This window comes from Maniola hyperantus, chromosome 5, assembly GCF_902806685.2.
Source record: "Maniola hyperantus chromosome 5, iAphHyp1.2, whole genome shotgun sequence".
Classification (NCBI taxonomy): domain Eukaryota; kingdom Metazoa; phylum Arthropoda; class Insecta; order Lepidoptera; family Nymphalidae; genus Maniola; species Maniola hyperantus.
In genome coordinates, this window is record NC_048540.1 from 13,329,943 (window position 1) to 13,344,551 (window position 14,609).

The 14,609-nt window shown below is 37.3% G+C and overlaps 1 protein-coding gene and 1 long non-coding RNA gene across 3 annotated transcripts; one reads left to right on the forward strand and one right to left on the reverse strand.

Annotated features, from left to right (window-relative positions):
• The first annotated feature begins 66 nt into the window (after positions 1–66).
• Positions 67–8,281, forward strand: MTF-1 (Metal response element-binding Transcription Factor-1). 2 transcript variants are annotated; one of them, XM_034968350.2, is made up of 6 exons: positions 67–311; positions 1,463–1,641; positions 2,245–2,395; positions 5,073–5,204; positions 5,866–6,028; positions 6,436–8,280. In XM_034968350.2, exons 1-6 carry the CDS (start codon positions 73–75, stop codon positions 7,912–7,914), a joined length of 2,343 nt encoding a protein of 780 aa, XP_034824241.1. In that variant the 5' UTR covers positions 67–72; the 3' UTR covers positions 7,915–8,280. The 2 variants fall into 2 exon arrangements, with proteins under 2 accessions (XP_034824241.1, XP_034824242.1); XM_034968351.2 differs by lacking the exon at positions 67–311 and adding an exon at positions 485–589 and having other exon boundaries at positions 6,436–8,281.
• A 4,398-nt stretch (positions 8,282–12,679) lies between these two features.
• On the reverse strand, positions 12,680–14,428 carry LOC138402336 (uncharacterized). The gene is made up of 2 exons (XR_011236740.1): positions 13,362–14,428; positions 12,680–12,809 (listed from the first exon to the last, which is right to left on the reverse strand). It is a non-coding gene; the product is annotated as an uncharacterized lncRNA (long non-coding RNA).
• Between the last annotated feature and the right edge of the window lie 181 nt (positions 14,429–14,609).

Below are 14,609 nucleotides of genomic sequence, written 5' to 3' on the forward strand. Positions count from 1 at the left end.
GTTTTATAGTTTACCGATTATATTGACAAGCTATGATAAACGTCAAAGTCAAACGAAATGAAAAAAAAAAACATGGCCGCATGGCATGCAGACAGCGGCTGTTTCGAAATCACGAAACAAAACAATTTAGAAAGCTTATTATCGGAAACTTTTACGCCTGAAAATAATAGTGATAAAACATGTTACTCGTTTATAAAAGAATTTGGAAGTTTAACTGACTACATTCACGTGAAAAACGAAGCGATAAGTGCGACGTCGGAAAGTGAAGTAGTTCATAATAATAGCACGAAGAACGTATGTGGAGATGTATCGTAAGTAAATTCGTTGTGAACTCACTTAAAATTCAGTGTGAAATATCAATTTTACTTGTTAGTTACCGCGATTTATTATCAACAATACAAGCAATCAGCTGTTTGTCAATATGATCGTCTGTCCCTTTCGCTCCTATGAAATTTCATATTAGTGATCCTTTCGCCGTGTTTCACTTTTGGGCATTCTATTTTGGTACATTACCATCACGATGCGGTTTGGATATCCTAAATTTGTGTTCTCTAATGACTTGTGTACATTCTTAAATGATGATTGGAAGGTAACTGATACCTTAATGCCTATAAACTGTATCCTTTGGTAGCTACACAATATTAATTGCCTTAGGAAGTAATTTGCTGAACTTTTGCAGCTTATGCCTGTAATTGCTTGCTTGTTTTGTTTACAGTCTGAAATCTGATTCTCTTTTTTATTATAAGTAGGTATTTGGAAAATCGGTGTACTTATGTAGTGTTTGTAGGTGTTTCTTTCAAAGAATTAACTAAGTGATACTGAGTATAGATTTTGATATATATGTATTAAAATATTGTACAAATGAATAATATATTCTTTTGTAATTTAATAGCAAACCTTTATGTGTAATGTTATTTTAAATAGTAAGTCACTATTAAATCATAGAATGGCCTTTTACATTTTAGTGCAGCTGTTATTTTAAGTAGCTTTACCTACATATTAGGTATATTTTTAACTATATGTATAAAATAACCCCAAAACCCCCATCCCAAAGTGGGGGCCCTAGGGCATCTAGTTTCGATAGCATGTAATTGTTTGTATCATAACTGACTCAGCCAGATATTCCACATTTAGTATGCAGAATATCTAGTTGAGTCTCTAACCAATAACTTTAACTCTTACAGATTTACACATATTATTATTTTACTAGCTTATGCTCGCGACTTCGTCCGCGTGGACTACTTATACAAATTTCAAACCCCTATTTTACTCCCTTAGGGGTGAATTTTCAAAAATCCTTTCTTAGGGAATGCCTGCGTCATAACATAATAGCTAGCTAATCTGCATGCCAAATTTCAGTCTGATACATCCAGCAGTTTGAGTTGTGCGTTGATAGATCAGTCAGTCAGTCAGTCACCTTTTCCTTTTATATAATATTTTGATTGCTTCTCACTTATTCTAGGAGCAGCAATGAGAAACTACAAGATGTGCCAAAGCAAGACGTTGAATCAATACCAGCCAATGATAGCAATAAAAGGAAGGTGGAATACAATAATTCGAGATATAACTGTGAGTTTGAAGGTTGCCAGAGAACCTATAGCACTTCTGGCAACCTACGCACCCACATGAAAACACACAAAGGTAAACTGTAATGCTTCTTTACCTTCGGTACCATCCAATCCTTACCTTCCTTCCTATTTTCCTTTGATACCTTCAAGGCAAGAATGAAGAGGCATCTTCTAGGCAAGCACGCTCCGGACTTCAACCTAGACCTCATCATTACTTTTTATTAAGCATTATCTTATCTCGGAATAAAAAAAGCTTACTGTCTTGAAGTGCAAAAAGTAAACCAATGAATGCAGTGATGAAACACACCTGGGTAGGGTATATTGTCGCTCATATGAGAGAGTGAGACAGAATACAGAAAACTCAATAGACATTCATACTGTTAAATCCACAACAATCAGTATTAAAATCAAAATCAGCCTACTGATTCACTAACTCAGTGTCTTAACACTGATTGATAGCCACCAAACTCATTTGACATTTACTATTGATCCATTGAAGGTTTTTTACGAAAATTATTTTAATATCTCTCAGTGAAGCAGCAATGTAGAACCAACCAATGTCAAATGAGCTCGGTGGCTATCATTCAGTGTTAGACACTAAGCTAGCGAATCACCCTGCAGGAACTGCTGTGTGGGAGCATTACAAATTAATTTCATTTTTTAAATATTGTTTCAGGTGAATACAGGTTCATATGCCCAATGGAATCATGTGGAAAAGCATTTCTCACGTCATATAGTCTCAAAATTCATGTGCGGGCGCACACAAAAACCAAACCTTTTGCCTGTGATATTGACTCATGCGATAAAGCTTTCAACACACTGTATAGGTTTGTATAGCTTTTACATTGTTATTATTTTTTGAAAGTAAGAAAAGAACATAAGATTAAAATATCTATTAAAAGTATGTTCATGAAAAGAGCATCATAATATTATAATATTATAAATGCGAAAGTGAGTTTGTTTGTTTTTCAATCACGTCGCAACAAAGCTACGGATCGACGTGATCATGGGTAGACACAATATTCCCTGCGAAAAAAGATAGCATTACTTAGAGATCCGTCTACAGTATGTGGCAGAAAATATTGTACATCGACCTTTAGAAAGAGATAGAGGTTTCGTAGAGCGTTGTCTCTGTCGTTGAGACATACAAAAGTTAAAAGTCAAATGATTTATTCAAAATAGGTAATAAATTACTTGTATTGATGGTCTGGTATGGTGTTAGATTTGTAAGATATAGTGGTGATAATTATTACGCAAACTTAAAACTAAAGCTACGAGGGTTCCAAACGCGCCCAGGTCTGAGAAGAGCCCACAACAAACTCAGCATTTATACAAACACAACACAACATACAAAACGTCACATAGGTATGTGTGACGCTCAAGTTTTTCTACGGTAGCTATGAAGTGCTCGAATGGTAAATATCTCATAGACGTCTATTTTTTTAGGCTGCAGTCTATGCGAGACGAATTGCGCTTTATTGCGTCGTAACAAGAGTCGTTAAACATATTTGTGGAGTGAACCTTTTGTACCTGGTACAGGTACTATTAAGTATATTAAGTACCTACATATACTATGGTGAAAGAAGCAAAAGTCACCAAAATGGGGTCCTGCGTAAATGGATAAACCAGTAGAGAAAATGCAGCTTAAAAAAATTACTTCCTTTGGACTGTTTACTAATAATGAACAACAACCTCCCACCCACACATCTTGAGTCATAAAGATATATTACTCCAAGGCCTGCACTTGACCTTTTTTTCATTCATACACATTTTATTATGCAATACGTAAAGGCTGAATTGTTTCTAAAACCCAAATATCTAAACAGCAACGTGCTAAGTAACTATCTGATTTATATATGCCTGGAGATATGCCAAAAGATGTTTTCGACAGTAGATATAGAGATATATGTTACTCGTGCATTTGTCATTCCATTTTGAACTCTATGTTAATGGAGCATGTACAATATTTTAATAAATAATTTTCTATAAATTTGGTCGGAATTTTTTTCCAACAGCCGGAGACTTATTACTTACAATATAAATTACTATTTGGAAGATGTTTATGTATTTTTCTAGTGAATCTATTTTTGTACAGTATCCGATTGTGGATAAGTATTGACCGCACATGACTGAAGAACAGTATGTTTAAAAAAAAAAAAAATCGAAACTGCCCCCCAATTGTGTAAGAATAACCATTTCATGGCTATCGCAATCGTCAAGAAATTCTGCCCTTTGATTTGTTGATTCGCTGTTTACATTTTTTCACAGCCAATCAAAGGGCAGAATTCTTGACGATTGCGATAGCCATGAAATGGTTATTCTTACACAATTGGGGGGCTGAGCAGGCGATCAAAATACCATTTTGTTAATTCGGACGTTTTTAACACACTCAATACAAATCTGAACTCATATCCAAGCAAAGCGGTTTAAGACAGTGATAAAGTTGAGTCCAAATTCTCCAAAGCCTCAATAGCTCAACGATAAAGGAGTGGATTGAAATCCGAAAAGTTGGCGGTTCAATCCCCGCCCGTTGCATTTCACAAGCTTGACGCTTAGTTGGAGGGGAAAGGGATTACATATACTATGGCGGCATTCCGAACCAGTGGTAAATTAAAACTACCTGACTATTCATAAGTACTTGTAAAAAGTTTACATGAATAAAAAACATTCTATTCTATTCTATTAGTCATTTAACATGGCTATTTAAAAAATAAAGTTCGTGATTTCGATCACTGAATACAAATCTGAAATTATCAAGAAAAATTGCCTACAACTGTGATAAAACTGAGTCCAAGTTCGTTATTTCGATCAAAACGGTAGGTATAATTATTATGCAAAGTTTCAACAGCTTACATTCTGTAATCGTGCAAATAATGCAATTACACCGTTTTGTTCGCTAGCTCCTCAATTCATAATTTATATCAGTTGTTTTACTGTCTTTATATTAATCTAATCACTATCTGCTGCGAGAGATGGCAAATGTGACAGTTATTAATATCCTGTCACAAAAGATTTGGCTTGGCATGAGCGTCTGTTGCATGTCTGTTTTGACTTGTTCATTTGGACAAAGCTGCAATGTTGGCAAATCATGAGCACTGCCAATTTCTTAATGGCTGTTTGTGGAACTGACAATTTCTTGTTGAGCGTCCAACTTATGACAGATTTACAAATTGCAAATTGTATACCTGTGTTAATATTCCCAGAGAGATGTGGGTCCGATCCCGCCGGTTCGGTTCCATAATTTTTGATATATTTTTAAATTATCCAAAACTAATTCTACTTAACAAGTACCTACCTAATTAGATTCAGTTATGGTACAGTTCAAATAACTATATTATGAGCTTAATATGAGGTAGTTATTTCGATAATACCGACAGACACTTCAATTTAATTTATTAAGTATAGAAAAAATATATGTGATTTTTGGAAAGGATCTCTACCCTGGGCAAGGAGGATAATGACAACAGTATGACGGGTGATTTAAATTGTACCTACTTGTTCCAGATTACGGGCGCATCAAAGACTACACAGCGGCGACACGTTTAATTGCAAAGCGCCTGGGTGTTCGAAATTCTTCACAACGTTAAGCGACCTGAAAAAACACATTCGCACACATACTCAAGAGCGGCCTTATAAGTAAGTAAATTTTCAAACGACTACTTATTGCTTTGTGACGTGTCGCAATGCGACAGAAGTCGACTGAAATTGTGCGCAGTATCTCAGGTAGGTAATATAAACCTGAGCATAATAATAAGAAGATCTTCCTCTAGGTTGGTTCTATCGTTGTATCTTAGAACTTGTATGAAAATGGTACTCTCAATAGAGAATACTCTGTTGGCGTGATTTGAAACGCGTGGTGAAATCTAGTACAGTACGTGGCAGAAAGTAATGTACATCGACCTTTAGGAGATAGCAGATTTGTGGAGCATTGTCTCTGTCGTTGAGACCGACAAAACGTCATATAGGTATGAGTGACAGAGACAACGACCGAAATGTCATTCTAAAGGCCGATGTACATTACTTTCTACCGTGTACTGTACTTTGTTCGTTGTAGCGTGCGCTATGTGGGACACCCGGTTTATCACAGTCAATCTAGATCCTTGTTGCAAATACCAACCTCATAATCGCATAAAATATAAGCGGTCAAGTAGTTCGTACGCACAGCGCAGTTCGCGCGTCCACGAGATGTACGTTGATACTTAAATAGTAACGGCATTACTGTTAAATTAACCACTTTCGAGTTTCGACGTATCAAGATAAACTTTTCTCGTAATACTTTTATTGGTGTAATTTCCAGATGTATAACAGACGGCTGCGGTAAGTCATTCACTGCTTCGCATCACCTCAAAGCGCACGCGCGCACGCACTCCGGCTCACGGCCGCACGCGTGCGCCGCGAGCGGCTGCGGAAAGCTGTTCTCCACTGCGACCAGTTTGCGGGCGCACGTCAGGAAACACCAGGTGAGTGTATTGAGAATTTTGATTGCTCTACACCTTTCTAATGTCTGTGTGTGGAGACCACCTGCGTTTCATTATAAACGAACGTGCCTGCACGCATATTATAGTCAGTATGTATGCCGCAATATGGATCTAGTTCGCAGCTGCAAAGCGCGTTAATACGGAAAAATACGTTATTTTACACCAAGCGTGAAAAAAAAGTTGGTCCTAGCTGGAGGACTCCAAAAACGGTCATCACTTTTCAACTTACACAGTACATTTACACAGTATACTTAAAACTAATGCGGGAATAAATATGCTCCTTGTTTGTGTCGTTACATGTTACAAAGGACAAAATCGATACTACGTCCTCAATTCCTATCATATTTCAACATGTACCCACATGCATCTATAAAAATGATACTTTGCAGATTGAAGCCGAGACACCGACTGTAGAGGTCATTGAAAACGAACCGACGAAACCCGATAATGACGTCATGATCTGGGACAGCCTCCTCGAGTCCTTTGGTAGGATCACCACGGAGTCCAACTCCGACGACGGCAGTCTCGAAGACATCACCAGTGTCAACCCCCTCTCTAACAATAACATGGACATAACAGAATTGCTTTTCGATAACGCCACTAACAACACTAAATTCGACGATACTAACAACATAGCTGTAGATTACGACCTGAGTAACCTAGAAGTGCTTTCCCCCTTTAACGTCGAAAAAATTGTCAAAAAAGACAACAATGACAACACTTGGGTCGATGATGTACATAACATACAACCGATTCCATTGCCCACTCCTAAAATGGAAATCGAGTCTAAAGCTATGCAATTAGCACTGGCCAATGAAATCGAAATACAAGCGCCTTGGATCGATGTTACAGCCTTAGCGTCTTCCATACAAGAAACCCCAGTTAGCATCAAAGAAAATGTCCCAGAGAGCATATTTACTCTCGCAACATTTGTTCCAACACATATGCAAAGCTACATAGACTTGAACACTGAGGCCGTACCGACAGCTAACCTTATGACCCAAAGTTCCTTCCATTTAGATACACCGAACATTCTAGACGTCAGCGATAAAGTTTTCAATGACAGTGAGCTGGTAACGAACAGTGATACGATTAAGATCGATACGGATATTGATTTTTTGAAAAATAACGTCGAAATTTTAGACGACAGATCACTAAATACACCTCCCCCGAATAAAGTCCAGCACAACATTGAAATAAATCCGTCTAATTCCGTTCTATTTAACACAGATTTGGCACTCGAGGACACCTTGCTATTTGATAACGAACCCCCTTCTGATATGTATGTTGTAAAAACTGAGAATGTTTTCGGTAAGAAAGGTAAAAATCCTTTAGAACAACTGGCGGCAGATGCCGGCATCTGCTCTTGCAACGATTGTGAGTGCGGGCCGAATAATGGCGAGTGTAGGGACTGCCAGAACCACGAGTTGCCCGAATCTACAGGGTGTGGAGACGACAAATGTTCCTGCGGCGCCGATTGCGAGTGCGACCACGCCGAGATGAAGTGCGCCGTGGGCTGTGGGCGCGCCACAGATACAAACCACAACACCTTCTTGCACTATCACAAAAGACATAACAACTCCAACCTTAAGGACTTCGGCGTTTACACCCACGAATGTGACGAGTCCTTACGTGGAATCATTGAAAATATAAAATGTCCGTGCAGCGGCACAGATAAATGTTCTACGGAATGTGGAGAATCAGATGAGGGTTGTACAAAACCAGACGCGAGTCATAGTTCCCACAAAAAGTCGTGCTGTGTCACAATATGCTTTAAGAAACTGGATGCGTTTAAACAGTTTTTGAATGATCCCAATGTGTTGAATGCTATCAAAGCGAACAATTTAAATCTGACAACTAGCTTCTAATGCTGCTTACCATTAATTTATTTTGCATTTAATTTTGTACAAAGCGAAGAAAAGCTAATTCCTTTGTACACAATCTCTAGACCAAACTAAAATGGCACGTCTAAATGTATTGCTATCCCTTTCATAATGTTGCTTGCGGAAAAGGATAGCACTAGATTTAGATCTGTTAATTTAGTTTAGTTTAGAGATTGTGTACAAGAAAATCGGCCCAATAGGCTACTTGACAATTTTTTTAAGTTGGTCTTAAATGGTTAATATTTGTCCTATTATATCAAAAAAATTAACACTATATTTTTTTGCGCCCTAAAAACCGTAAAACTTTAATTTAAAAAAATATTTTTCTTAGACAGGTGAAAACACTGTCGGCCATGTTTGGCCGATAGATTATCTGTGCTCTGAAGTCATGCATTTGTAAACAACAGTATAACCACAGTACCTACTGTTGTTTACAAATGCATGACGTCAGAGCACAGATATATAAATTTTTAACATGAATTTTAATGACTGTTAGAGCGGTTATGCATTCATCTGATCAGAGTCCGTGAAAATACGGATATAAAAAACTCGGACCGAACTCGGATATTGCTTACGCACTAATCGGATCTCTGATCCAAATCCTTGCTATGCAGTGGACATTTTTTACATACATGTATTTATGTCCAATTTGAATCAAAGGCATATCTAAAATATTCTCACGGATGACGGAAGTCGGAACTAGTGCGTAAGCTACGATACAAATAGTTCTAGGACTACTTCGGAACGTATTTTCACGGACTCGGATCGGATGCAGTGCATAATCGCCCTTACTTGTACATATTTAATACAAGGTGCAAAATTATTTAATTGTTTTATATTACGCTAAAACTGTTTTTATTTATCTAATTTTAGAGTGTATATTATACTTATTTATATACAAATGAATATTAATTATGATTGCCAATGCAATATTATGTGCAATAATGATTTTAAAAGAAATTTTGATAATAATGATATTATACCTATTGAATATTGTTCTAAGTAAATATTTACCTATATTTTATTGTTACATAGGTTTAATAATAATAAATAGTCGAAAAAAATATGATCACAACAATGCACACTTACTTTCAGAAGTAACTGTATCCAAAGAATTAATAGTTTCTTCTAGGCTTAGGTTAAAAATGCCATATTATTGAAATTGTTTTTCCTTTTCAACTTAGTTGAAGATTAGTTAGGTACAAGACAGAAGTGTGAATTACTAGTAAAAGTGTGATAATGTGGCTAATTCCTTTGTACACAATCTCTAAAGTAAACTAAAATATCACGTCTTAATCTATTGCTATCCCTTTCATAATGTTGCTTGCGGAAAAAGAAAGCACTAGACTTAGACCTGTTAATTTAGTTTAGTTTAGAGATTGTGTACTAGAGAATCGGCCCCATTATGTACAAATGGTCCTCGTGCCTTTTTAAAATTGCCTTATTTAAAATAGATAATAATTCACGCTACGTAGTGCAGGAGGTGGGCTGATGGCGTCTAATGAGCTCGGTTCTTGAACCTGCGCAGTGGGTGATTTATCTATCTATTTGGCGGTGCCGTGAATCAGGTGCACACAACTGATTATGGAAGTGTTTAGACAAATTTCAATGTAGATAACGGGCCGGTACATACCACGATTAATTTGATGTTTTTACATTAAAATATGTCATTAAACCACGAAATAAGCTTAAAATCATTCGTTTAGACAACTTGATATATTAACATATTATTTTGGTGCTATATTTATAATCATAATCACAAAAAAGAACCAAGTGCCTTCAATATTGTTCATGTTAAGTACTTACCTGTTTTTAGAATTTTTGAGCTTGTACAAATTGTTGAAATGTAATGAGATTATACTTATACTGATATTGTGGCTGATTCTGTTGTACACAATCTCTAAACTAAACTAAAATAACACGTCTAAATCTATTGCTATCCCTTTCATAATATTGCTTGCTAAAAAGGATAGCACTAGATTTAGGCCTCTTAAATTAGTTTAGTTTTAACGATTGTGTACATGAGAATCGGCCCCATTGTTATAATATACTTACCTAAGCAATAATAAAATGCTGTAATTTTCTAGTCCATGTAACAAATAAAAAGCTTTTAGATATTAATTTGTCTTTTATTTATTGAGATCAGTAGCTCGATTGCGGTAGAATGACAGCTCCAATGTCACAATCGCAATCACCTCTGATTGGTTGACGCTTGCTCACTATTGGCTACAATGCATTGTTGCAACAAGAACTGCACAAATTCAGCCAATTAGAACAATTGAGATTGTAATAATGATTGATGCAGATTTTACGAAATCAACCTACAGATTTACCTATCCATACTTAATATTATAAATGCGAAAATGTGTCTGCTAGTTTTTCAGTCAAACAGTTCAACCGATTTTTTAAAAATTTGGTACAGAGTTAGCTTACATCCCAGGGAAGGCCATAGGCTACTTTCTAAATAAGATGAAGTAAAGACAGGCAAGTTAGCATAATATGAACCTTGCCTGTGATATAGCTTAAGGCCTGCAATCCACCAAAGGTGAGATGGGTATAGATATACTTGAATATAGATTGAAAATACTAATATTTGTTCATGAACACATTTTAATTTTTTTCTGTGATGTAACCACAAATTCACGGTTTGCAGATTTATTCCTTTACTTGTGCTATTAGACTTACCTACCTACCAAATCTCATGATTCTAACTCAACGGGAAGTACCCTATACGTATTCTTGACAAACAATGGACAGACAGACAACAAAGTGATCCTATAAGGGTTTCTTTTTTACTTTTGAGGTACCTAAAAAAGTATGTCAAAGGTTTATGACGTCACATCTATGTATTTCATACAAGCTTACTATTAAGTAAGTATAAGCAAGTATTTTGACATTTGATAATAAGACGCTGATTTGACTAGGAGTCATCATACCTAATTGCACTTATTTCTATGTTTATAATTTAACGACGTTTCTTCTTGTCATGTCTTCTAGCACGCGAGATGGTAGCTCTATGGCCTGGTGATGACTGTTCAGAGCTGCATTCATCACTATCAGTATATGCCTGGAAAAAATATCATCAGCACTATTGAGAACGATTATCCTCTTGGTTGTGTTAATTTGTTGAAATATGACGATGTTTGAACAAAATGTCGGAATAAATCAAGCTTCCATTGAAAATTGACAAATATTACGAAAAAAGTAGGATAAACTCAAAATCTACTAAACTGATTTTAAAAATTCTTTCACATATTATTATTATTTAATTAATATTGTGAATTAAGTCTTAATCTCCCCTCCCTGCCACCACATTGGTAACTACATTGCACCCATGCGAAGCCGAGGCGGGTCGCTAGCAGGTTGATCAATCTGCGTGCTTGACGTCAAGCCGCTTGATCGTCTCGGGTCCCGTTTACAGAAGACAAACCAGTAGTGGACGACGTCTATTGTTGACGACGACTAGGAGTTTGCTAATATTTATCTATCTGTTTATTGGTTAATTATATTAAAATTTATACCTTCTCATACGGATGTGATTCGCTCTGTTCATCCGTAAGTGTTACACAAGCTAACAAGCAGATTAGTTGGAATGCAGCTCCAATGTAGAGGCCGTATCGAATCACTGTACTCATCATATCTTCGGCGAAGATTTCATTCGGTATCATAGTGAGAATTCAACTGAAATTTAATAATTTACTTCACTTTAAGTTTCAAGGTTTACTTTAAGTTATAACGAGCAGTTTTTGAATGTTTTCACACAGAATTATCAAAAAAATTAACAAACAAAACAATCAATAATATCGCCAAAACATCCATGTAACAGCGATATCAGTGATGCGAAAAAGAAAACTATTTTTTCATTGACATCAGTGTTCCAACTTACGATTTTGATTTTTACCTAGTTTCCATAGGAATTTTCCCTAAAATACCTAAATCTTCATCAAATAGGTAGGTATCATTTGTTTTAGGTGCATTACCATTACACTACATTATACACAATAATATTTCACTTTAATTATTATTTAATAACACTTTTTAACATTTTTGATATCACAATGCTAAATTTTATGTCTTGTGACGTAGAATCATTTTAAATTCATAATCAATCTCAGTATCATACGAAAAATTAATATTCAGCAATTAGTTTGTTATACCTATTAATAAAAATATGCCGCAATGCAAAATGAAAAAAAAAGCATGAACTTCTGAAGTTTGATTTTACCCCCAAATGCCCCCAATATTAACCAACCTTAAATCTCTATTAAACATAAAAACGCACTCAGCTGTACCTAATAATAGTCATTTTGCCCTAAAATAGGGTGAATTGCGAAATCTCTAAAAGTGAAACACTGATTGACATGTCAAACTCAAACGTCAATGTCAAAAAGGGTAAAATATCTATGGTATGGTAAAATCATAAAGTAAAGAGGGATACTCTGTGCTAATAAGAAGGAAAGAAAATAGATATTTTACTTTGTCATTAATAATTATTATAGAAAAGACAAAAACTAGCATATTATAATCATTTATAAATTGCTAAACATGTGCTAAACATTGATTATCGCTATTTCAACACAGGTCCCGCCACCTATTTAACATAACATTAACTAATAGTTAATGTTATGTTAACTATTGTCGTGGCGCCTCCTGTTTATGCTTAGTTAGACTCGGCTTGCCGCCCGGGTTTGAGGGTTGAAACCAGAGACGTCACGAAGGCTAGTTTGTGAATGTTTGATTATGCACTCACCCTTGCTCGATGCGCAGTCTGCTTGCGCGTGCGACACCAGGTTAATGCGCCGTCTCCGCGGCACTGAGGCGACGGGCGAGGAAGCGGCCTTCCTCCCCGTCGCATAGGACAGAATCCACTGCCTCGCACTCTGTAATACATATATGGGACGGGCAGATTTCGCCTAGACGAAATCTGCCGGGGCTACTGTCTTCCTCGCCGCTAAGCGGGGAAGACCAGGGCTGACTAGCACTAAATTAAAGGAGGAACGGTTCCATCATTAGCCCAGCCATTAGGATTATAATTGGGTCCCATTGACCTACCGCGTTTCGGTCAGGTAACTGGCTATTCGTGCCGGCTCAAAGTGCCACACCTTTGCTTGCTACTTACGCCGAGAGTTAGCCGGGGTCGTCACTGACGTCGAGAGCTAGCTGGTCTCGTCATCTGTATCGAGAGTTAGCGGTTCGACGCTAAGGCCTGCCACCCGAGGGCCCCTACGACTCTCGATACTGACGGATTACTTTCTCCCAGCCAAGTCCTGCCAACAAGGGTCCCAATGGCTCCCGACGCTGACGATTTACTATTCCGACTAAGGCCTGCCAATAAAGGGCCCTTACGACTCTCGACGTTGGCTACATGGAAACGTTCCTTATGCACACAATTAATAGCAATCAAATATAGTTACTTATAGTTAGCCACTTACGAGTAATAATACAGGATGCGAGGCACCGAACTGATGACGGCAGGCGTGCTTTGAGGCGAGGCTGCCGTGCTCGGATCCAGTCAGTTAACAAAATGGTGGGCGCCGTGGTTTAAGGCTTCGACCACAGACAGTCGGCGTCGCGTTTCAAGTATAGACCATTAGACCCACAGAGTAAAGTCACAGACAACTTACCATAGTATTTTAAGCGTCCGGCTCTGGATTCCTCTCCTTCTAATCTCGCTTTGCTCGTTATTGTAATTAGATATTATAATTGGATGATTTAATTTTACGATGATTACTATTTATATTTTGTACAATTAACTATTTCGCGACGTTCGTCGCGACACTCCCCAACAACGGAAGTTACAATAAGACGATAAGATTCTGCGTCCACTCCTTAATCTTCTCGAGGGCCCTGACAGCCGCTTCTCTCTTGGGTCTTGGCTCCTCGGAAGAAAGGTCTACTTCGTTTTCGTTAGTAATCTCCTCTGGCAGAAGTTGATCCTCTAACATCGTCTCATTATGGTCTTGTATGGTGTGATCATTTTCCTTTTCAGGTGCATCGATTTCACCACTACGTATCTCACTGGTTTCTCCAGTGGTTTCTTCGTGCACTTCTCTTGTTATGCGTTCGGAAGGTATATAGTTGTAACTTGGTCTAGGTTTGTCAGCTAGAGCGTGAGCTTCTTGTTCGTCCATTTCCAGTGGATATAAGTGTGAAATGGATCTAATATATTCGCTATTATCTACTTTTACTTTCGCTGTTCTGCTAAATCCATCCTTCCCCTTCATAAGTTTTGTTATTTTCCCAACTCGCCAGCTTTCCCGATTAGGATGTTCCCCCTTTATCTGGACTATTTGTCCTTCTTGAGGTTCTAATTTAGAAGTGACTCTTGGATCTCTATGTGAATGCTGGTATCTTTCTCGAAGGCTGAGAAGGTAACGATTAGAAAACATTTCTCTAAATTCTTCCTGGATTTTAAGAGCTCTTTTCCAACCTTTAACTAGTTCCGTTTTTGTAACGGTTCCTTCTGCTAAAGGTTCCTTCCGGGTAGTCTCTACTGTTATACATTTTCCTACAGCCAAGAAATCAGCTGGTTTCAATATATGATCCAGCTCGGCATCTATATGGGTGAGTGGACGTGTGTTTACCACCGCTTTCAATTTCCTTCGTTACTGTAGATAGTTCGCGATCCTTAAGACAGTGCTTTTATAATGTTCTTGTTCCTTTTCGTTTATTCTATATTA